Source organism: Labeo rohita, chromosome 7 (assembly GCF_022985175.1).
Source record: "Labeo rohita strain BAU-BD-2019 chromosome 7, IGBB_LRoh.1.0, whole genome shotgun sequence".
Taxonomy (NCBI): Eukaryota; Metazoa; Chordata; class Actinopteri; order Cypriniformes; family Cyprinidae; genus Labeo; species Labeo rohita.
In genome coordinates, this window is record NC_066875.1 from 38,572,870 (window position 1) to 38,599,151 (window position 26,282).

At 35.5% G+C, this 26,282-nt stretch overlaps 2 protein-coding genes across 2 annotated transcripts in view; both read right to left on the minus strand.

Moving 5' to 3' along the window:
- Positions 1–2,458: 2,458 nt before the first annotated feature.
- wrap53 (WD repeat containing, antisense to TP53) lies at positions 2,459–21,863 on the minus strand. Its single transcript, XM_051115934.1, has 11 exons — positions 21,656–21,863; positions 20,133–20,409; positions 17,704–17,881; positions 17,472–17,567; positions 17,261–17,369; positions 16,857–16,945; positions 8,870–9,093; positions 6,693–6,904; positions 6,447–6,550; positions 6,221–6,364; positions 2,459–3,876 (listed from the first exon to the last, which is right to left on the minus strand). The coding sequence occupies exons 2-11, from the start codon at positions 20,374–20,376 to the stop codon at positions 3,657–3,659; spliced, it is 1,620 nt and encodes a 539-aa protein (XP_050971891.1). The 5' UTR covers positions 20,377–20,409; positions 21,656–21,863; the 3' UTR covers positions 2,459–3,656.
- A 1,427-nt stretch (positions 21,864–23,290) lies between these two features.
- Positions 23,291–26,282, minus strand: part of gigyf1a (GRB10 interacting GYF protein 1a) — a 35,036-nt gene continuing 32,044 nt past the window's right edge. Inside the window, 1 exon segment of the mRNA XM_051115933.1 lies at positions 23,291–24,658. The gene's annotated coding sequence lies outside the window, so the exon portion shown is untranslated.

Here is a 26,282-nt window from a genome sequence, read left to right on the forward strand (position 1 = left end):
AGTTTTACATTTTCTAAAAACAATATAACTGTTGCTTGCCCATGCAAAAGTCGCTGCCACGATGCAAGCCGTCCCCACGGCAAATGCCCACTGGTGTGCCACAGGGCTCGGTACTTAGGCCACTTTCATTCTCCATTTACGCCAAATCGTTATCCTCACTTTTAACAACCAGATATCCTCATGAATCACTGCATTTCTGGTAAGTATTAATGCCTGGACGAATGCCCATCGTGTAAACCTGAAATCTTTATCAAAAAACACTGTTCATCCCTCTAAGGAACAAGCTTTGCCAAGACCTGATCATTCTCAACTCTCTTCACCCACACAGAAAGCAAAGAACCTGATCACACTCAACAACTGCCTGTCATTTGCACCCACGTACAAGTCAAGTCACATTTATGCTTTATACAAAGCAAAGCAGCTTCACAGTAATAAACAGCAAAATAACAATTACAAACTTCTTTAAACACAAAAGAAATTCTGCGGCAAAGCAGCTCTAAAAAGACAATAGTGTCATTATTTAGTGCAACGCAGTTCAGTGTTGATTCGGTTCAGTTCAGAAACTGTCAATGTTGCGAAATCCATCCATTATGAAACAAATTCGATTCAGCTGTAAAGAATTTATTAATGGCCATAATAGAAACATCAGATTTGTCCAGAAGAACATCCACCATGTCAGAATCCAGTAAACAACAAAGTCCCTGCCCTACATATTTTTCTTTTTCAGTAATCTCTTTGCAAACAGATTGTACATAACAATATGGAAGAAAAGATCTTGAGCAACACTGAATCATTTCAACATGACTTAAAATTAACAACTTTTTTTAATATTCTAATTTTTTAGATTGTTCTTCAGACGTAAAAAAAAAAAAAAAAAAAATACTGGGATTAAGCACTTTAAGGCATTTAAGCAAATATGGAAAAAGACATTACATATTATTTAGCAAGCCTTTAACCACCTAAAAAAGCATTTTTGGCAAATACAGGTAATTTGCCATAGAAATATGTTTTTTGAACTTACGACTTATAGCGCCACTTGTGGTCCGATTTCCCCAAAACTGAATGTTTTTTTAGAACCACCTGTCGTAGTTTTGAGTTTTTCTTTAGGATTTTGGGTAAATTTGGACAGGCCGGTTTTCTAAACAACCCCGTTATAGCTTCCCAAAGGGCAAATTTCAACTTTTTTTTTGGGATAATTATTGACCTAGAGAGACCTTGTCTGAAATGAGGAGTTTTATCACATGAAATGAATATTGCACGTATGTGCATAAAACCATGCAACATTCTCTCAGAGCTTTGGGGTAACGAGTAAAACAGGCCCACCGAGTTTCGTTTTGATCGGCCTCCGTTAACCTCTCCCACCAACCAATGGTGGTCATGTTTTTTTGAGATACGCAAATGTCCTTATAGACACTTGTGGCACTTCAGACCAAGACCGTGAACAGCGATTTGCATGTTGTTAGGACACATGTTTGCGTAGTTATAGCCATTTTTGTTTTTTCCCCTCTTATAGCGCCACCAAGCAGCCAAGCTCCATGATGTGATTTCAGATTGAGCTCTTACATAAGTGTTCTGAGTTTGACAGAGATATCTCATTCCATTGAAGAGTTATAGACATTTTACCAAAAGTGTCCGCGCCCCTTTCAAACGTTTTGGCTTCCCTTTGCAACAGTAAGTCAAAGGTTTTTGTTGATAATTATTGATATTCACTCTCCAGAGAAATCTTTCTACACTGGTTTGGTTCCAATTGGGCGAAAAACCTAGAACAAGTTTGCAAAAGTAGGTTTTTCAAAACATCCAAAATACCCAAAAATGCATTTTGTCCACCGTGAGCCGAGGATTCCAATGACATAAGACACTTGAGCGCTGTTCCTGGAGACCTACCTTCCTGTGGAGTTTAGCTCCAACCCTGAACAAACACATCTGTCTGTAATTATGAAGAGCTACAGATCCTAATTAGTTGGTTCAGGTGTGTTTGATCAGGGTTGGAGCTGAACTCTGCAGGAAGGTAGATCTCCAGGAACAGGGCTGAGCACCCCTGCTTTAGGAGTTATGAGCGATTTCGTACTTCTGTTCACTGTAGCACCCCCGTCAGGCCGACTGGGGAGAGCCTTGGTAACATTATAGGCAGTGTGAGTACTACCATCCCTCAAAGTTTCAAATCTTTATGACTAACAGTTTGGTCTTCACAATCAGATTGCTGATTCTTGGCCAATCCTTGATTGCTGAACACTTAGGAACATTCTTACAAATGTCTTAGAATTTTTCGTTAAGAACTCTCTCACATTTTTCTTAGGAACACTTACATGAATCAGGCCCATAATTGCTTAGAAAATCCGCATGATATCATTGATGTGCAAAGCACAAATACTGGAAGTTACACACCTAAGCATGAGCAATAGTAATAGTGATTACTGTTGCTTTTGCAAACACCATTAATTACAGAAACACAATGACATTTTTGATGTAAACATGTTTATTAATCTTTTCAGCCAGTGATCTACCTGTTGCAAATAGTTCCTCTGAGCAGAGGAAACCACAAGCAGACCTGAATAATGTGGCTTACAATCAAGAAAAACTGTACAAAAAAGGTTTGTATTACGCATTTGTACAAACAACTGAAGCTTTCAGCAGTGAATGTAATATGATATTCAGCACTCTGACTAGAGCATGTTTGGCAAGCCTGAAACATTCAAACCCACTGCTTTAAAGAGTAAATTACAGGCATAAAACACACACACACACACAAGGTAAAGCTGTAAAAAGTGTACATTTGTAAAAACGCACACCATTGTGTCTAGATGACAGCTAACATTAGAATATGCAAAGACTCTCTCTCTCAGACTCACACACAAACAAACATAAACACAGGTTATTATAAAAGAGAATGTGCAGCCTCAGCTAAAGCAGCGAGGCCCACTGAGAGACAGGAAACCAACCACGTTCACACACAATAAAGCAGATTACTGGCTTACAAAAATATATTCACAGCTGCCCACTGTAGCTCTATGGCACATTTAACATAAGATAAACCGTCTCAGTCCATCACACGTAGCCTTCTCATAGTCAAAATCATCACGTACAGGGATTAAACCTGCTCCTGAAATAACTCTTCTGCGTTCACTGACAGTCCTTAAAGTAAGTCCCAGACAAGGCTCAACGTGTTTCCTGAAAACCGGCTTTACGTGGTGAAAGGAAAACAAACCCGATGCAAATCGGAAAAAAGGCTGCACTGCTACATCGGAAACCTGAGAGGCATCACACTCCAGCAACGACAGGGCATCCTGAAAGCATTGCTGGTAAACAACGTAAACATCAATTTAGAGATCCGTCCAAACAAAATGAAATCTATGAATGAATTATTCATATTTCAGATCAGTGTTCCAGGTGATCTGAATCATAATTTGCTGTGAGAACCGGTTTAAATGCAATGGATTTTGGAGACATTCATTGATTGAGGTTTACAAACCCAGGGACATGCAAAAAAAACCCCAAGGAGACTCCAAAAAGACTGGAGAATTAAAAAATTCTGGACTGTTCTACAATTAAAATCGATGCAGAATTACGATCTTACCACTTTTCACCTAAACAATCAGTACTATAGGTTTGGCAGTAGATTATGGGTCATCAGGAATGTAGTTTTACAATCAAAAGTTCTAGCTCTCAATAACTGCTGGCTCCTCCTCCTGCGCCCTCTCATTGGTTGAGCCCAATGGGCCGGCCCACCACAGCACCAGAGCGTTGTCCTGTCGGGCGTCGTTTGATGACATCACATTTCCCTCATCTGAATCAGATTCAGAGTCGTCGCTGTCAGATGGCCCACAGAACTTACGCTGACCACTGGACGAGGCCACCAATGGCATGAAAGGGTGCACGCTGTAGAAATGAGAGCAACAAAAGGGAGGCATGAAAAATTAGCAATATCAACTGCTTGTTCTGCATGTCTTTTTATGAATGAATGGTGCAGACGCACGCACGGTTTCCTTTACTACTACACACATTTTAAAGCGCACATGACGCTCACGGTGATTTCAGCGTCTGCCATAAAAATATAAATGAACAACATCTCCAGAACTGCTCTGAGAGTACTTTATGAACATTTCACAGTTTCATTTGAGTAAAACCAGTGTCATATACTCACAGAAATTTAAAGGTATTCACGGCAACCCGTCAAAATAAAAGCGTGGTTTAGCTTGTAGACATTGTGCCAGAAATATATTAGGCCATCATTCAGTAGAATGTACATACCTACAGTACTACTACTAATACTACCGTTGAAACATTGATAAAACTTTGCTACACAATATTTCTTCCATCTTTTAAATTTTAATAGTACATCCCCTTTATTTGCCAAAAATGAAATAAAATTTTCATTAATTAAAAGATAAATTAATATTTAATGTCTTTATTTGACAACCAGAAAAATTTAAATACACAACACAGAATTTCATAAGGTTTGTTGTGGAAAAAAATAGAAGTTGTTTTATGCATTCAAATAAATAGACATGCTAAAACAAATTTGGTAACAATAAAACATAGGGTGAGAAAAAATAAAACATATCATAGGGCCCTAAACATAACTTAATTTTTGATAAATTGATGTTAAATTGTTTTAAGTTTAATTGTTTTAATTAATTAGACATGTTTTTTTTTTTTTTTGATTAATAAATTTAAATTTAATAGAGTCCAGAAAAATTAAAACTGAAAAAAACTGAAAAAATAAAATGGACCTATTTTTGCATGCAAATATATATTTGTTACAGTGGTAAATATATTTTCAAATGTATTATTTTATTTGTGTAATGTATTTGTGTAATGCCCCCGGACCTCCCTAGAAGGATCCAGGTTCACACACCTGTGTCTAACAAAATCTTACATAAGTAAGATAAGTATGAAGTGTGAGCTCCGATCCACCACCACTAGCCCCTGATGTTTTGGCACCAGCCCCAGATGATTTCAAATCCTAGAAATGCCCCTGCTGAGTACTACCATCCCTCCAAGTTTCAAGTCTCTACGACTTACGGTTTGGTCTGCCCGATCAGTTTTACGCGGAGATTGCTAATCCTTGGCCATTCTAACAATTACAATAGGGTTATGCACTTGAACCCCTAATTATCTGCACAAGTAGATCACATACAAAGTCAATGCAAATACGCAAACAGACATGTATTCGCATCGGACAACGCAGCTGGTGTGCGTCTCAATCGCGTCTTCCACGCAAGTTAAAAAATTTAAACTCAGGCAGAAAATCTGCATGACACGTTGCACAAGCGAATAAGCAAAGAGCTTACTGACATGTAGTTTGACACGTCCAGTTTTATCAGAACATGAAGGAGAGTATGTGCAATGTTTTTATTCATGTGAGTAATGCAAAAAACATCCCACGAGTAATCTAGAGCAAGTAACGCAATGTGAATATTTGCTTTTTTCTTGAACTGAAAACTCAGTTGTTCCCTGAAGTGCTTGGTAAGGAAATCAGTATTGTGGACAGTGATTTGTTTCAATCTAAAACAAATTAGATTTACACTATTGTTCAAAAGTTTGGTGTCAGTAAGATATTTCTTTAAAAAAAAAAAAAAAAGCTTTTAGTCACCAAGGATGCATTAATTTGATCAAAGTGTTAGTAAAGACATTTACATTGTTTAAAAAAAAAAAAAAAAAAAAAAAAAGTTCTTCTTTAACTTTCTATTCTTAAAAAGCCCACAAAATATTAAGCAACACAACTGTTTTCAACATTGATAATAGCATCAAATAAGCATACTACTGTATAATTTCTAAAGAATCGTGTGACACTGATGACTAAAGTAATGGAAAACAGTTATTTTAAATTGTAATATTTAACAAAATTAATGCAGGCTTGGTGAGACTTCTTTCAAAAACATTTAAAAACCTTACTGATCCCAATTTCTTTTTCAACAGTAGTGCATAAATAATAAATTGATATGTTTTTTAAGTTCTTGGAAAAAGTACAAATTATAATTTCCCAAATTTTAATAAATGTATTTCAGAAGACAAAATTGGCTGGGTAGAGGATAAACCCAGTATAGAAAAATTCTACAGCAAACTTAACCTTTCAATACTCCTAAAATTACGGAAATGAATTACAGAGCCACAATAAAAAGGTAAAGTAATTACAATCTATCCATAAAAGCTATGATTTTTAAAGAGTTCATTAACTTTACCTTTTATTCATACATTTTCTAAATGATGCTAATTATACCTGATGCCATTAGTACAATCTGTGTGTGCCTGGAACTGCAGCAGTGGCTGTAGTGGCTCCTCGCTCCCATCAGGTTGCGCTGTGAGGGTGTCCCACACTGACACCACACCATCTGTGTCCCCACTCAGCAGGTATCGTCCAGATCTATTTCAGACACACAAATATCAACATATGCAAAACATAAATGGGTCTAAATACTATGCTGACGTTCTTAGCTAAATCTTACTGGTCTAGGTCGAAGTAGATACGCTGGTTTGTATTGACATTCCTTTGCATGGAGAACAGAACTTGCCCCGGATCTCTGAGGTCCCAGCAGAGGATCTCTGAATCCTGAAAGCACATAAAATTAACTGGAGAATTCAAAACATGAAAGCAAATAACAGCGTACTTATTGGTGGATGTATCTGTCATATTGAATTTGGCAATATAAACCTGTGAGGTACCGAAATACTGCACATATGAGCTCACTGACCTTGCGGCCGCCCGTGTACAGATGATAGCCGTTGGGCGAGAACAGCAGGTGTGTAAGGCCTCCGTGGTGTCGAACGGGCAGCAGAGCCAGCAGAGAACCATCCTCACAGGAGTAAAGGGCAGCTGAACGAGAGTACGACCCACAGGCGTACATGGACTGGCACGAACTGAAGGCAATGCAGGAGATAATGCCAGTCTGACCCTGCTTCTTGACTTTAAAGAAGAATGAGGAGGTATGAAATGAAAAAAAAAAAAAAAAAAAAAAAAAAGAACAAAAGTTAATTGTAATCACAGTCATGGCCATAAATATCAGCACCCTTGCAATTCTGTCAGAAAATGCAACCCTTCTCTCAGAAAATTGTTGCAGTGTCAAATGTTTTGGTACTCACATGTGAAGAACAACAACAAAAACAGAGAAGAAAAGTCAAATCTGATACAATTTCACACAGAACCCTAAAAAAATGCACTGGACAAAATTATTAGCACCCTTAACTTATTATTTGGTAGCAACCCCTTTGGAAAAAATAACTGAAATCAGTCGCTTCCTGAAACCATGATTGAGTTTCTTACACCTCTCTACTGGATTTCAAAACTCTCCAGCGCTTAGGTTGTAACCATTTCTGAGTGCTTTTTGAAGTGTGTTTTGGGTCATTGTCCTGCTGGAAGACCCATGACCTCTGGTGGAGACGCAGCTTTCTAACACTGGCCAATACGTTGTGCCCCAAAATTCTTTGGTAATCATGAGATTTCATGATACCATTCACACAGTCAATGCATCCAGTGCCAGAAGCAGCAAAGCAACCCCAAAACATCTTTGAACCTCCACCATGTTTGACAGTAGGGACTGTGTTCTTTTTGAAGGCCTCATTTCTTTTTCTGTAAACAGTGCCATGATTTAGTGCCATGACATGCCTTTACCAAAAAGCTTTACTTTTGTCTCATCTGTCCACAGTACGTTCTCCCAGAAGGATTGTGGTTTTGTCACATAAGTTGATAATAATTTATAATTTATGTCTTTGTGTCAGCAGTGGTGTCCTCCTGGGTCTCCTACCATAGCGTCCCTCTTCGAGGGATAGTGTGAGCTGACACTGTTGTACCCTGTGTCTGCAGATCAGCTTGAATTTGTTTGGAAGTTAATTGCGGTTCTTTATCCACCATTCGAACAATCCTTCATTGTAATTTTTCATTCATTTTGCTCTTCCGTCCACGTCCAGGGAGGTTCGCTACAGTGCCATGAGCTGTAAACCTCTTGATGATATTGCGCACAGTGTACACAGGAACATTAAGATCTCTGGAGATGGACGTGTAGCCTTGAGATTGTCCATGTTTTTCCACAATTTTTTCTCTCAAATGCACTTCTTTCTTTTGTCCATGCTCAGTGTGACATACAACACAAAGGCTGACTCAACTTTTCTTCATTTTAAATGGTTGCAAGTGTGATTACTCTATTGCCCACACCTGTCACTTGCCAGAGGTGTGTCTAAATACAAATTACAGGAGCATCACATGCTTGAAAAGCAATTATTTCTTACAATTTTGACAAGGTGTCAATAATTTTGTCCAGTCCATGATGAAATTTTATCAAGTTTGACTTTTCTTCTGTTTTTTTGTGTTGTTGCAGTGCAAACTAAAACAATAAGCACGGGAATACCAAACATTTGCAATCGGAACAAGAGAAGTGTTGCTTTCTCTGACAGAACTGCAAGGGTGCCGATATTTTTGGCCGTGACTGTAGCTTGCTTTCATATTAGAAACAAAACATTATTCTAAATCTAATTTTATATATATGATATAATAGGTGGCAACTTTCAACCCTTCTCTTCATCAGTCTGAACAAAGATCTTTTGTGTCACATCCAGACCAATAATTACAATAACAGTGTTGAAACGCCATGAATGAGTCAGTCACTACAAACATGCTACGATAATTATATCCACAGCCACTGTCTAGATCAAAGCCGTGCATGCCATGTTAGCTTAATCAAGCCAAATATGTGTTTCCCGCTATGAATGTGTTTGGAACGAATCCACCCAAACAAACAAAAAGAAATGAAATAGGATTACAGGCATTCCACACCCATGCCAGCCAGCCAGCCGTCTTAATGACCCCGATTAAGAAGCGTTTGAAGAGTGAGAGTGATTGATGTAGCAGTTATTCTTCTACAAGCGGGACCCTCACCTATGGTGGGCCTCTGCTCGCAGTCTCTCCCAGGACGCTCGGTGTGGAAGACCCTGACGATTTTATCAAAGCCGCAGTAGAGCTGAGAGCCATCAGGAGAGAAACACAACGAATGGGCCGCTGTCACCTCATCCAGGTGGTTGTAGGGTCGAAAAGATGCTCGGAGGTCGCCGTAAAACGCATCCCATATGTGGACCGGATTGTCCCGGCTACTGCTGGCTATGCTGAAAGGGAAAGAGAAGAATGACAAAAACTGGAATACATTGCAAAATCATAAAACTTTTTTTTTTTTTTTTTTTTTTTTCCACGAACGAAATCTATTGTTTTGGGAAAAACAAGAGATTGCAGCATCAGGCTTGACAGTCAGACTGGCTTTCTTCCAAACTCGCAAGACAAAAGAACCATTCACAATAGATAATCTAACAAATGAAGAGCTAAACAATTTGAAGTGAAAGACGACGTCTACTGCTAGATAAAAGAACGAGGCATATGAGTATGTGGCGTTCAAAAGTTTGTAAAGTCCCTATACAAAAGATTTTGGTATATCAGCATGATTCTTTATTATTTTGTGATGACTTAGCATTGATAAGTGAGAATACAAACTAATAAAACAGCTTTTTACCTAAATTAAAGATTTCAGAACATAGAGAAGTACTAGAGCTGTTTATAAACCATGTCTGTTCTTTGGGATGGAAATAAATGCAAGTTTTCATTTGAATACCTGAGACCATGATTGTTTTTACTGTAAAACTGCTAAATTATCAATTTTTTTTTTTTTTTTTTTACCAAATTCAATCAAAACACTTGGAAAATGATAAGTGAGTACGTTTTTGGCTCACACTCTTAAAAGAGATAGTTCATCCAAAACTGAAAATTCTGTCATTAATTACTCATGCAGACCTTCGTTCATTTTCGGAACACAAATAAAGAAATTTTTGATGAAATCGGAGAGCTTTCTGACTCTGTATAGACAGCAACGCAACTACCACTTTCAAGGCTCAGAAAAGTCGTAAGGACATTGATAAAATAGTCCACGTGACATCAGTGGTTCAACCTTAATTTTATGAAGCTAAAAGAAAACAAAAGTAACAACATTATTCAACAATCTGTGTTCTACAGCTCCAGCATTAGCAGCACCACACGCCTGCATGGTACAGTTATGAACGCATGCCAAAGACTGACAGGAAAGAAATTGTTGAATAAAGTCATTGTTTTTGTTTTCTTTGCGCACAAAAAGTATTCTTGTAGCTTCATAAAAATAAGATTGAACCACTGATGTCACATGGATTATTTTAACAATGTCTTCACTAACTTCTGGGCAGTCAGTTGCGTTGCTGTCTATGCAGGTTCAAAAAGCGCTTGGATTTCATCAGAAATATCTTAATTTGCATTCCGAAGATGATTGAAGGTCTTACAGGTTTGTAACGACATGAGGGTGAGACAACAGACCTTTTATGTCGAAATTTTGCTAATGTGGTCACACATTTAAAGTCCCCATGAAATCAAATTTGAATTTTGTTAACTTTTAGTATGAGTATATTAGCCTTAAGATTATCTATAAGCCAGTGTGCAACAAAACAACGACAACATTTGCTTTCAGAAGCGTTAACGAAGGGTATGGCTGAAGCTTGGTGCTGACGCTACTGTCATAGTGACAACAGCCAATCACATTACTTTTCTGGTGTTGCATGAACGTAATTGGCTAGTGTCTGCCCTAGTATATTTGCATAAGGTGATCTGATTGGTGAAACGTTTGCCCTTAAAAAACTATTTTTTTACGACTGAAAGAAAGAAAGAAATACATCTTGGATGACAAGGGGGTGAATAAATTATCTGCAAATTTTTGTCCTGGAAGTGAACTTCTCCTTAAACACACAGAATAAGCCTGTATGTTTCAAAGCACATCAGTGGACCTTTAAAGTGAAATAAGTCCATTCACATTCCCAATCATAGGGATTCACTGCACAGCGGTAAATGTCACCGCACCTTTAGGTACTTTATTAAGCGTTAAAGCAAATCACCATATACTGCCACTGCGTTCTACCCAACCGAATATTTATTAAATTAACTCCACTTCTGAATGACATGAGGGCGAGAAAACGATGTCAGAACTTCTATTTTTGGGTGAACCATTCGCTTAAGTACAGATCAGCGTTCTATCTCAACAGGAGGGCAACACAGTTTAAAAGTGTATAATGAGAAACTACACCAAATGACTTGAGTCGAGACGGAGGAAGTAAATGACCTGAATACTAAGCACCTCCCCTGGAGGGAGCGGCCAATCATAAGTCAGAGATAATGATCAACCCCTGTGGACATTCAAGCTGCTCTTCAGCCAATGGCAGCAGTCTGAACATTATGCTACGAATGCCTGGAAAAGCTTTGCTCGAAATCCGCAGCATTTCACAATGCGTCAGAAATACCTGTAAACAATATCACTACAAGCAGACAGAAGATGACAAATTGTTACTGAGCATGTCTCATCTGACTTCTTTAACCTCATCCTCTTCATCTTTATGAGTTCTTTATGAAGTTTACAGTTTCGTCCTTGACCCACGACTTGTTCCTTCATTTTCTTTGTCATTTTCGGTTGCTGCAGGACGGATTCTGTAATCCCAAACAACGTTTGATCAGAACTGACGCCGTGTGTGGGTGAAACAGCACATGCCACAGTTAACGAGCCCTTGTTAGTAACCTGCCGCAGCTCTCCGTGACGACTGGCATTGATTTGGACTGATTTCTGTTCCATTGCCTTTTGTCCCGCAAAAAACATAACCATCAAAGAGAACATCATTAAATGAGAACTGAAGCGACTGAAGCAACTGGAGAGGAAGAATAAGAGACCACTTACTGCCTCCCTAAACAATTCCAGCACTACTTTCAGTAACACTAACACACACACAAACGGAGTTATATATAGAGAGAGAGAACTGGGAAAATAACGTCAAATTCTGTGAAACTATTAACACAGCATCCATTTTCACTTCCTGAAGTTGCTATGCTAATGTCTTTTCCCACAGCCTTTCACTAGAGAAACAGTATATGATCACACCTTTTGTGTTAATTGTGAAAATGAATGCGCAAAATAAACGAATGGGAAAAAAAGAAACCCTGACAGCTCATTTAAACAGAGAGCTGACAGAACACTGACAGAGGCAGTAACAGGGTTTATGTGAATATTGTTTTAAGTTCACTTATGTTCTGCAAATGTTAATAAATGATAAATTAAACATCTGATAATTTGCATTTTAGGCTTGATTTTAAATTACACTGTAATGTTGAATGGCTATGATTATTCAGTTAATTCACAATTAATTAACTTATACTAGCTATAACCAAGTACTAACTACACATACACTACCTGTTTACTAAGATTTGTAATATTTTTGAAAGAATTCTCTTTTGCTCATCAAGCCTGCATTTATTTGATCCAAAATACAGCAAAAGCAGTAACATTGTGAAATATTTTTACTATTTAAAATAATAATAATATTTTAAATAGTAAAAATATTTCTAAATGTTACTGTTTTTGCTGTACTTTGGATCACATAAATGCAGGCTTGGTGAGCAGAAGAGACTCATTTAAAAAAAAAAAACAACATTAAAAATCTTACGGTTCAAAAACTTTTAAATGGTAGTGTGTGTGTGTGTACTTGTTCTTGCTACATTGTGAGGACCAAATGTCCCCGCAAGGATAGTAAAACCTGAAATTTTTGACATGGTGGGAACCAGCCTGCGGTCCCCACAATGTAAAAAGTGATAAAAAATAGTAAATGATGTTTATCTGAAAATGTAACACTGCAAACATGTTTTCTGTAAGGGGTAGTTTTAGGGTTAGGGTTGGGTTAGGGGATAGACAATATCGTTTGCTCAGTATAAAAACTATAGAAGTCTATGGAATTCACAAAAACAAACGTGTGTGTGTGTATATATATTTGTGACCCTGGACCACAAAACCAGTCTTAAGTCGCTGGGGTATATTTGTAGCAATAGACCAAAATACATTGTATGGGTCAAAATTATAGATTTTTCTTTTATGCCAAAAATCATTAGGAAATTAAGTAAAGACCATGTTCCATGAAGATATTTTGTAATTTTCCTACTGTAAATATATCAAAACTTAATTTTTGATTAGTAATATGCTTTGCAAAGAACTTAATTTGGAAAACTTTAAAGGCGATTTTCTCAATATTTTGATTTTTTTGCACCCTCAGATTCCACATACTGAAATAGCTGCATCTCGGCCAAATACTGTTCTATCCTAATAAACCATACATCGATGGAAAGCTTATTTATTCAGCTTTCAGATGATGTATAAAGCTCAATTTTGAAAAATTTACACTTATGACTGGTTTTGTGGTCCAGGGTCACATATATACATGCGCACACACAAATATACATACACTCTCTCTCTCTATATATATATATACACATACACACACACACACACTAAAGGTATGTGGTTAGACACGGTGCAAAGATCAGTCATATTTTCAGAGCCAGAACTAACAGTTTTATAAATGGATGCAATCAAAACCACTCAGTCGCTCCAAAGGGTTTCGCAGGAGGTACAGGAAATGTGAGCAGCCTCAATAAATATAATCCCTGAAATTTACATTCTGGGTTGAATCCAACAGTCTCTGCCAGAGGAGGAGACAAGGCTCATCAGCACTGATCATAACAGAAGGGAAACACAGCAATCCTGATCCAGAACAATAGCAGCTTAATTAAACAAAACACAATCTCTTTAAAGACATGCCATGTCTCTGGAAAGAATTAACTGGGCCACTTTGTAAACCAGGCAATGGAGATTGTAAAAAATGTGAGTGTGGACATAAGTGGTGTTAATCAGTGATTGACCATTTGATTCAAAAGGTTGATTAAGAATGTTAATCTTTGGGTGAACTATTCCTTTAAAACATTTGCCTAACCTTTCCCAAAAGCCTTGAACATCACATAACATTAGTCTTCACTACGTATCAGTGTGGTTTTGTAAAGTGAAAAGCACCAGAAATACTGGAAAAAGCCTTTTGTGATCCTCCTCTAGATCAGGGGTCACAAACATTGGCATGTGGAGGCTGTTTTATTTTGTTATGAGCTGAATGAGAAGCCAAACACAATTATTCTCCGCAGCACAAACAGGATAAAGCATTCGCACGTTGCATATCAATTTGGGCAATGCTACACAGGTCCGATTTTGTCAGCAGCACTGCAGAATGGATAATAGCCTGCAGTTCGTTCACTTTTTTTTTTTCCATGCCTGCTAGCTTTCAAAACAACTATTGAGATAAATACAAAATAACCACTATTAATGAGGGGTTCAAACCACCCAGTAAACACACTCCTTAACATTCCTCACACAAACCACAATGACAGTGATTCTCAAAACAGCATAATTAAGGGGAAAAGGCCTGTTCTTAACACTCTTAACCCAAAGGCAACAGACATTATGAAGACTAATATTTTGTAAGTAAATACAGTGCCGTTCAAACGTTTGGGGTCAGTAAGATTTTTTAACGTAAATTAATTATTTAGCAAAAATCCACTGACCTGATCAAAATTAACAGATTTTTATGCTGTTATTTTGAACTTTCTATTTCATCAAAGAATCCTGAAAAAAATATATCACAGTTACCACAAAATTATATTATATTATCATTTTAAGTCAATTTCTGAACGATCATGTGACAATGAAGAATTGAGTAATGGCTGCTGAGAACGTATTAAAACATTTCTGTAATAATTATAAAATAAAATATAATATATATAATATGGCCATATGTGTGTGGCCCTGACCTGGACCACAAAACCAGTCATTAGGTAGCACAGGTATATTTGTAGCAATAGCCATATTTTGTATGGGTCAAAATTATTTTTCTTTTATGTCAAAAATCATTGGGATATTAAATAAAGATCATGTTCCATTAAGATATTTTGTAAATTTCCTACCGTAAATATATTAAAACTTCATTTTTGATTAGTAATATGCAGTGAGAGACAGAATAACAACAAAACAATCCAGAAAAACGCATTTCAAAAAAAAAGTTACTGAAAAAAAAGTAATTGATTTGGATTTTAATGAATGAAATAAGTATTTGACCCCTTTGCAAAACGTGCTTGTTGGCAAAACCCTTGTTGGCAATCACAGAGGTCAGGTGTTTCTTGAGGTCGGCCACCAGGCCAACTCCTCCTCTTTGCAGATCCTCTCCAAGTTGTTAAGGTTTCGAGGCAAACGTTTGGAAACTTAAACCTTCAGCTCCATCCACAGATTTTCAATGGGATTAAGATCTGGAGACTGGCTAGGCCACTCCAGGACCCTAATGTGCCTCTTCTCGAGCCACTCCTTTGTTGTCTTGGCCGTGTGTTTTGGGTCATTGTCATGCTAGAATACCCATCCACGCCGAATTTTTTTTAATGAGGGAAGGAGGCTCTCACCCAAGATTTGACGGTGCATGGCCCTGTCCATCATCCCTTTGATGCGGTGCACTTGTCCTGTCCCCTTAGCAGAAAAACACCCCCAAAGCGTAATGCTTCCACCTCCATGTTTGACGTGGGGATGATGCTCTTGGGATCACAGGCAGCATTCCTCCTCCTCCAATCACGGTGAGTTGAGTTAATGCCAAAGAGCTTGATTTTGGTCTCATCTGACCACAACACTTTCACCCAGTTTCCCTCTGAATCATTCCTCAGATGTTGATTGGCAAACTTCAGATGGGCCTGTACAGAAGGGGGACCTTGCAGACCTTGCTGCAGGATTTCAGTTCTTTACGGCGTAGTGTGTTACCAATTGTTTTCTTGGTGACCATGGTCCCAGCTGCATTGAGATCATTGACAGGATCCTCCTGTGTAGTTCTGGGCTGATTCCCCACGGTTCTCATGATCACTGAAATTCTACGAGGTGAGATCTTGCGTGGAGCCCCAGACTGAGGGAGATTGACAGTTATTTTGTGTTTCTTCCTTTTGTGAATAATCACACCAACTGTTGTCACCTTTTCACCAAGCTGCTCAGCGATGGTCTTGTAGCCCATTCCAGCCTTATGTAGGCCTACAATCTTGTCCCTGACATCCTTGGACAGCTCTTTGGTCTTGGCCACGGTGGAGAGTTTGGAATCTGATTGAATGATTGCTTCTGTGGACAGGTGTCTTTTATACAAGTAACAAGCTGAGATTAGGAGCACTCCTTTTAAGAGAGTGTTCCCTATCTCAGCTCAGTACCTGTATAAAAGACACCTGGGAGCCAGAAATCTTGCTGAATGATAGGGGATCAAATACTTATTTCACTCATTAAAATGCAAATCAATTTATACATTTTTTTAAATGCATTTTTCTGGATTGTTTGTTGTTATTCTGTCTCTCACTTTTCAAATAAACCTACCATTAAAATTATAGACTGATCATTTCTTTGTCAGTGCGCAAAAGTAAAAAAACAGCAGGGGATCAAATAATTTCCCCCCCACCGTATTTGTTCAGTTTTCAGTGGATGTATAAACCTCAATTTCAAAAAATTATGAATTATGACTGGTTTTGTGGTCCAGGGTCACATATGAAGGCTGCAAAATGCAAAAACCTTTTCATCATGGTCCCATTTTTTTGGATGGAGTAATTTCACTTTAAGGCCAATGAAAAGGTTATTAGTCAGTATTAGTCATGCTTTTTTTTTTCAAAAATGTCCAATGTTATTTTCATAAAACCCCAATAAAAATACTCATTTCCAAAAAAAAAAAAAAAAAAAAAAAAAAAAAAAAAATTACAGGTGGACTTAGAGGTCTTCATACAAAAAAATTAATATAATAGTAAATAAATAAAATTATACATTTCAAATAAATAATAATTAAATGTATAATTAATGTAAAAAATAATCAAATAAAACTAAAAATAAATATTAAACAGAAAAACTTAAAATAAATAAAACAAAAAAAACCTGCTTTAGACTCCTTTTAACGGCTTATTTAGTAAAGCTTGAAATGCAACAGACAGAAAAACTCACAAGCATGTGTCCGGGTCCATAGAAGTCATCTTAGGGAACCAGCAGTAGTCATAGATAGTGTCTCCTTCTGCCATCTTAAGCACTGGACTCTGAGTGCACACAAACAGAAGCAAAAGCATTATGGGCTTATATCCTGCATACAGCAAATCAGACTGTGTATATATTTCTAGGCACATCAAGGGTTTTGAAGTAAAAAAAAAAAAAAAAAAGTGATCCTGTCACTCCAAGACTTTCAAAATGAAGATGCTGGTATTAAGTAGAATCTACATTTAAATTGTGTCACGAGGCATTTATCATCTTGAACACTAGACTAAAATCAGTTATACATACAAAGGGAACTGATCTCATCTTAGTATGTTTACTTGTACACATAAATATGATATTATATTCTGGAAAAGGCTGACCATTTCAGAAAGCATGTCCCAGTGGCTGCTGTACAGCTCAGGCGGTAGGTTATACACACGAAGAACATTATCAGCGCTGTTTGACACAATGCAAGAACCATCTGGAGCCCTGCAGAGCGACGTCATAAAGAAAGACAGACTGTGTGTTAGCTATCTCTGTGATACAGTTTCCACTATACAGCCATCACAAACAGCTTTGATCAGTGATCACCATTTGCAGCCTCTGAGGTAATTCTCAGCGGTGTGGGTGTACTCGGCCCAGGAGCCCGTCAGCATCTGAGGGTTCTGGCTGAAGTCAAGGCTTTGACTGTGAACACAGCAAAGACACAGCATTGAGCTGCCAAACAGCTGAAAATATCCAAGTACTACTGCAACTTTCTCACTACACATTTGTTCACACCATGTTTCTTTACACGGTGGCTTAAGATGAGCGATAGACTTACTAGCGCTGCTCAGCAGAGGTGTCTTCTGAATTGTTCTTCTCAGGCTCATCTGCTCTGTCCTCCTCAGATGGTTCAAGCGTTTCTCGGTTCTCTGCTCCGTTTTGATGCCACTCCGCATCTCCTTCAACTTCCTCAGGTCTCACAGACTGTCCTGTTTCATCAGGCTGATGACTGGTAACTGATGTAAAGTAAAATGCTAATTTGTGGTATTTGTATTCACAGAATGTAAAAAAAAAAGTCTTAATTTTTGTGCATTTGAAATGGACTTTAAAGAGGAAAATTGTCAGAAACTGAAGGTAATAATAATAATCTATATTTGCTGAGTGGTTAAAGGTATAGTTCACTCAAAAATGTCAACATTTACTCACCTTATTGCTCTAAAAATATGACTTTCTTCTTCCATAAATAAGAAAATAAAGTATGTTGCATGATGTCGCTCTTTTCCGAACAATTACAATAAATGGGGTCTGAGGTTTTTTTAAGCTTCAAAAGCATCACAAAAACAGACAATAAAAAGTCTTCTGAAGTTTTACAACCATCTTTTCTGAAGCTGCAAAGCTCCGTTCCTTATTCATTGTGATTGCATGGAAAAGACTGAGACTGAGTCATACTGGTTTGAAATGTCTTAATTTTTTTGTAACATTTCTGTTTTTGAAACTATTCCTTAAAAAAAGTCTTTGATGTACATAAATCAAAATTTTCTTTTTGTTGGAAAATGTTAACTAGTTTGTTTGTAATAGAGTCGGTTTTTTAGTAAATCTCTGGAACTAAATGTGCTAAGATACCCTTCTTTGTAATAAACGGTGCATTTATTTTTTTTCCAGTATTTCTAATTTAATTTGCCAGTAATTCTGTCCTCATTTAAATGTTTTGCAAAAAGTTTAATATTATGTACATTCACATGATGTAGACTTCAGTCATATCAATAGATTTATCAAATCTGTTGTTTTTCATAAAGCAGGTCACCTCAAGGGGGCAGAAATGACACCCGACCCCTATTTTAATGTGTTAAATTTAATTTAATTTAATTTGATTATTTTAAAATACAAAACTGTTTGTTTGTGGCTTAACACCATGTTAGTTTCTCTGGCTATTTTAATTGTGAAGTTTTTTCTGCTCATCAAGGCTGTGTTTATTTGATTAAAAATAGAGATAAAACTGTAATATTGTGAAATATTATTGCAATTTAAAATAGTGGTTTTCTATTTTAATATACTTTAAAATAGTATTTACTACTGTGATGCAAAGCTGAATTTTCAGAATTATACTCCAGTCTTCAGTATTACATAATCCTTCAGCATTCACTCTAATATGCTGATTTATTATTAGTGCTAAAAAGAGTTGCGCTGCTTGATTTTTTTCTCTTTTTTTGGGAACCTGTGATACTTTTTTCAAGATTCTAAATAAAACATTAAAAAAAAACAGCATTTATTAAAAATAGAAATCTTTTGTAATAATATACACACTATTCAGTTTGGGGTCAGTAACTTTTTTTCTTTCTTTCTTTCTTTGAAAAAAATTAATACTTTTATTCAGACATAAAAGATATTTAGTTACGATAGTAAAGACTTAAAGTAAATATTTCTATTTTGAATAAATGCTGCTATTTTTAACTTTTTATTCATCAAAGAATCCTGAAAAAAGTATCACAGGTTCCAAAAAATATTAGTCAGCACAACTGTTCCAACACTGACGAAATAATTAGCATTTTAGAATGATTTCTGAAGGATTGTGAGACACTGAAGACTGGAGTAATGGCTGATGAAAATTCAGCTTTGCATCACAGAAATAAATTATATTCTAAAGTATATCAAAAGAGAAAACTGTTATTTTAAATTGCATTATATATTTGAAAATACTACTTCTTTTCTGTATTTTTAATCAAATAAATAGAACTTTGATAAGCATATTCTTTAAAAAACAACATAAAAAAATCTTACTGATCCCAAACTTTCGAACAGCAGTGTATATTTTATGTTATTTTATGCTACATATAGGCCTACATATATTTTATATATATGCTACAGTTGACCAAGCCTTATTCCCTGAAAGGGAATTGAGGCACTATTCTCAATTTAATGTGACTTTCTACTTTGAAGTGAACAACATTCATGTGACGAACCATGAAAAAAATTAACCTTGAACTGTTCAATCACATTTCATTTCAGATCCAAGAAAAATAACATCACATCCAAATTTATGGAAGGAACCAGCAGTTCACTTACGGAGAGCTGCATAACTATAAAATTGGATGCATATGAAAGACTAAAGGACAAGATCCGTGTAATTCTTTAAATATGGCGGCAGGAGTACCACATATGGAGTTTATATCACATATAAAGACATCAGAAGGGCATACTGACAGTGTGCCAAACAGGATGCTGTAAATCAGACATTAGAAAGTGCTTTAAAAAAAACAACAGCCTCACCTTCCTCTAAAGTCCCAGCAGCACCCTGGCTCCCACATGTGTCCGCTGAAGGCACCACAGGCATCTGTTTCATTTGTAAATCAAGACCCACATCTTCCTCCTCCAGTCGAGGCTGTTTTGCTGCTGGTGGTGTTCCCTCTTCTCCTTCCACATCTTGCTGTTGATAAGCCTCATGAGGAGGTTCTCCATCAGCCTCTGCGTCTTGTCCTGCAACACCATCACTGCTCTGAGCCACACCAGACATCCCGTTTACAGAGGTAAATCTGTGTTAAGTGGCCTGTGGAACATGTACAATTTATATCACGTACAGATTACATACAGTGGCACTGATACATCTGCATAAATTATATATAAGCTTACACATTCACCGTTATCTGACAACAATATAAAATATGTAGTAGTCTGTAACCATATTATTTATATTACAAAACAGTAAAAACAGTGACATCACTGGACATCCGCCTTGCACCTTTTATTATAACTTTTAAAACAATGTTGAAAATATATCTTTACTCCCAGGCGTTCTAATTGATTTATTTTATGTTTTATGGTTTGTCTTACTTATTTTATGTGTTAATCCTGATTCTGTTCAGCACTTTGGCCAGCTTTGCTGAGATAAATGTGCTTTATAAATAAACCTCTTACTTACTTACTAATAAAATGAAACTCATTTATAAAACCCATAAATCCCAGCTAAAGCAATAGTTTCTGCTATATGTATTTCATATATAATTTTAAAAACAAACTAGGCAGAACAAAATAATTTATCATTTCTAAACTATAACGAAAAATGATGCATCATGCACAGACTTATAAGAATTTTCTTTTACTGTTTTATAATATATATAATTAGGTTTTCTACAAAATGACTGAATTACCTAAATACATAACATAAAAATAGTTATATTTGTTACATAAAAATACAATACGGTTCATTAGTCAACTATTTTAGTTAACATAAACTAAGAATTAACAATACTTCTACAGCATTTGCTAATCTGAGTTAATGAATCATTTACTAACGTATTAATAAAATCACAAGTTGTGCTTATAAACATTAGTTAACATGACATGAACTAACAATGAACGACTGTATCATTAACAAAGATTAATAAATACTGTATTGTTCATTGTTTGTTCATGTTAGTTAATAAAATAACTCATTTTAACTAACCAAACCTTACTGTAATGTGTAAACCTTTTTTACTGACAAAACAAATTTAATATGAACAATATTTAACGTTTAAGAAATATTTTATTGTAAAGATAAATGTACTGTTGACTATAAGAGCGGGTTATGTATCACTAAGGCATCATTTTACATATCTTATATACAAAACAATTCATTTTTTACCTCCAAAAACCACAACTGCTACATTACATGTACGTAGCTACTGTCCTAATCAATGTAATACACATATTCTAATATATACGTAATGTAAGTTACCAGGTGTAAAAAAAAATACGAATATTGTACTGTATAACAGCAGCTGAGCTCGTCCAGCCAAAAAGAGTCAGTCTACCTGTTGTTTCTTTGATTCGTATCGTGTCTTGTGCTCTGGATCTTACAAGTCAGACAAAATTCCTCAGTGTATGTTTTACTAAATTCAGACGACAGTTTTCGTGCATCTCAATTATAAACGCATTACGCTGAACCTACAACACACAGGAACTCATGCGTCGTGTTTGTAAGCACAGGGCGCCGCCATGCCTGCACAGTCTGCGTTGCCAGGTCACCTGACTCTCGCGATATTTGCGTCACATTCCGTTTTCTACACTGATAGGACGTTTTGAACTGAAATCTTATACATGTGATGTTATTAATCAGAGTTTTACTATTTTCTTAAAAGTTCATGCTTTGAATATTGTTTTTTTAGTTTATCTCAAGAACTGCACAAGCTAAGACACGGTGTTTTGTAACAAAAGGTACATTTCTTACATTTTACCAGTATTTCAAACGTAATATTTAATTCAAATTTTATCAGTATTTCTGTCATTTAAATGTTTCAAAGGTTTTGAAAACAAAATGTAAAGTTCTTTTGAAAAATGTTTGAGATTACATACACTCAAATAGGATGTAGACCTCGCCTCAGTCATTCACTACCAGTCAAAAGTTTTTAAACAGGAAGATTTTTCATGTTTTTTTAAAGAATTCACTTCTGCTCACCAAGCCTGCATTTATTTGCAGAAGCAAAAGCAGTAATATTGTGAAATATTTTTACTATTTAAAATAACTGCTTTCTATTTGAATATATTTTAACATGTAATTTATTCCTGTGATCAAAACGAAATTTTTAGCATCATTACTCCAGTCTTCAGTGTCACATGATCCTTCAAAAATCATTCTAATATGCTGATTTGCTATTAAAGAGACATTTATTATTATTATCAATATTTGAGTACAATCAATATTTGAATACAATAACAGTTGAGTCTTTTTTTCTGGATTCTTTGATGAATAGAAAGATCCAACGGTAAGCATTTATCTGAAATAAAAAGCTTTTGTAACATTATTATACACTATATCATTCAAAAGCTTGGAATCAGTATTTTTATTTTATTTTATTTTTTGTGGGAAGAAAGTATAGAAATTAATACTTATTTTAGTTTAGCAAGGACTCTTTAAATAGATCAAAAGTGATAATAAAGACATTTATAATGTTACAAAACATTACTGTTTCAGAAAAAAATACTACTCTGCTGTTTTAAACATAATTATAATAAAAAATGTTTTTGAGCAGCAAATTAGAATATTTAAATGATTTCAGAAGGACCATGTGACTGGAGTAATTATGCTAAAAAAAAAAAGCTTTGAAATCCCATGAGTAAATTACATTTTAAAATATTAATTTTAATTTTAAATAGCAAAAATATTTCAAAATGTCACTGTTTTTGCTGTATAAATAAATGCAGGCTTGGTGAGCATAACAGACTTCTGTAAAAAAAAACCAAAACAAAAAAAAAAACAACATTAAAAATCTTACTGTTCAAAAACTTTTGACTGGTGGTGTATTAGTTGATTTATGAAACACGTTATGTTTTATGCAAAACACCATTACCTTCAGGGAGCAGAAATGACAGCTGACCCCTAATTTTTTTTAAATTGGTCAAATGCTAAATAGTGAAAAAGAAAAAAACAACAAAGCTCACACAAGTGCTTCATTCTGAAGTATTTATTGTTTTTCTTCAAACAAACCAGAAACCCCAAAAACTATGTACATAATGAATATTCAAACATTGTCAAAATGGTTTCTTATGACCTTTCTTTGAATTGTTGTATCTCTGGAAATTTCAAAAGACATCCACCTCGAATGTGTGATAGCAAGGATGACTAGTATAACATCTTACGATTTCGAATCGGCCAATGCCGCTGTTTTTCAGCTGATCGCTTTAACATGAACACACAGCTCTGTGACAGTCAATACAGTATTGTTGCTTCACACACTGAATCAATAAATAGAAGAAACATGTATTTTATCATCATCAACATTTTAAAACGGATTTTTGCATACCAGTAAAGACATCAGGCATCTCTAGTTGAATCTGACCTGCAACATTACAAAATTAATCATCTTAAAAAGGGCAATACCATACTCAGATAGTGACATGCATCACCTCCACAAATAAATCGCATCCTTTCTGATCTTCAACTCAAGTAACAGCTGCAACTGACACTCAAGCATGTGTTAGTAAAAGTACGTCTGCACAGTCATGTCTATTTATAGAAACATTTGACATAATTCTGACCTGGAAACAGTTTTGGCTGTAATATCGAAAATGTTATAGGTTGTCTCATCTATTTGGGCATCATTTGTAATGATATCTAAATCATTTTGCAGGTTCATAATGTTTCAGGGTTTCCTAAATAAAATCACACGCTATTGTCACAGAGCTAGTCTCGCTGACTGTTAACACTTTTTTTTTGTTTTACACATCTTAAGTGAACCTTAATAGGCAAAATCGAACTGTTAAGGCATGTCATAAAAGAGAAGAAAAGAAAAAGAAAAAAAATAAATCAAACAAACCTGAAACCCAGCAGAGAAAGGAAAAGGGGTTAGGGTTATATACATTATATACATGGCAGCCAGAGATGAAGTGTAGTGGAACTGAAGCCATGTCAGTGTGTGTCTGTGTGATCAACAATTAATTTTTTGGATATGTGTGTGTATGCAGGTGTATTATGTGTGTGCGGTGTTTAACCCTGGCTGCACTTGAGCAGAACTATTCTGTGCAGGTTCGAGATCTCATAGTTCGCTGTTCCAGCATTCACAGTTCACTCCCTCCTCTTAGCAAGGAAACGGTTTCCTCCAAGTAGTCCGAATACGGTGCAATGAAGCTGCAGCCCTCCGCTTCTTTCTGGGCTTTTAGTTCCTGTCATGCAGTCATCATTTCATGTGCTGTTTGAAATTCCTGACCTTGAGATCTTTCTTTAAAGGATGAGGACAGGAATTAAAGGGGAGATGGAGATGCAGCACGAAGCGCTGGAGAGCCTCCGTCTTCATCTGAAGATCTGGAACAGCAAAGATCTAATCAAAACAGGAGAAAAGGAGGCGTTATTTCATCACATCATTTAATCATGAGTAGGTCTAATTTTTTTATTTATTTCAAATGTACAGTCAAACCAAAAATTATTCAGACACCAGATATAATTTTTTGATTTTTTGTTTTTACTAGCAGGTGCAGGACACTATAGTTCATTTATGTGAGGATAGCAAAATAAAGTAAACTGACATATTATACCCAAAAATGCTTTATACAGTGGATTACCAATAAAATTGCTAAAAAATGATTTGACTCTCTGACCTGATCATGTTTTGTTACATATCTTTCTAATCAAAGTTATCTAACATTATCAAGATGAATTTGTTCTGACATAGTTTAACTCTTGAGTTCGTTGTCATATTTTATTACCGTTTTCGAAACTATAGCGAATAAACTGATAATGTGAGAAATGTTCAAGGTGTCAGAATAAATTTTGGTTTGACTGTACATTTAAAAATGTTACAATATTATATTTCTGATTAAATCAATGTAGCTTTTTTTTCTAGGATGTTCTGGAGGTTGCCAAGTCATTTCTTGTCAGTTGAACAATCCTTAACCTGAAGTAGCATGAGTATTACTTTTGGAAGGAATGGGGTAAGGCAAATCAATAAATGGATGAAACCATGAATAAATAAACAAACTGCTGTTCAAAAGTCTGACATCAGTAAGATTTTTTATGTTTTTTGAAGAAGACTCTTCTGCTCATCAAGGCTGTGTTTGATTAAAAATGCAGAAAAAAAAAAAAAAAAAAACTGTAATATTGCAAAATATTATTTCAATTTAAAATAGTGGTTTTCTATTTCAATATACTTTAAAATAGAATTTATTCCTGGTCACAGGTTCCAAAAAAACATATTAAGCACCACAACTGTTTCCAACATTGATAATAAATCAGCATATTAGAATGATTTCTCAAGGATCATGCAATGGCTGATGAAAATTAATCTTTGCATCACAGAAAGAAAAAAAAAATTAAGTATGTTCATTATTATTATTATTATTATTATTATTATTATTATTATTATTATTATTATTATTATTATTATTTTGTATTTCTAATTAAATAAATGCAGCTTTTTTTCTTTTTTTGCTAGGATGTTTGGGGGTTGCGAAGTCATTTCTTGTCAGCTGAACTATCCTTAACCTAAATTAGCTGAATTTTCAGAATCATTAATCCATTCTTCAGTGTCACATGATCCTTCAGAAATCATTTTAATATCTTGATTTATTAGCATCGTTGGAAACAGTTGTGCAGCTTAATTTTTTTTTGGAACCTATGATATTTTTTTCAGGATTCTTTGATGAATTTATTTAAAATATTTTTTTTTATAACAAAATATACCATTTAAAGTTTGGGGTCAGTATTTTTTTCTTTCTTTCTTTAAAAGAATGAAAGGATGTTAAAATCAATTAAAAAAAACTGATAGTAAAGACTTAGAATGTTAGAAAAGATTTGAATAAATTCTATTCTTTTTTACTTTTTATTAAAAGAATCTTGGAAAAAAAAAAAAAAAAAATCAGCTTGCAAAAAATTATTAAGCAGCACAACTGTTTTCAACATTGATGATAAATCAGCATATTAGAATGATTTCTGAAGGATTCAGCTTT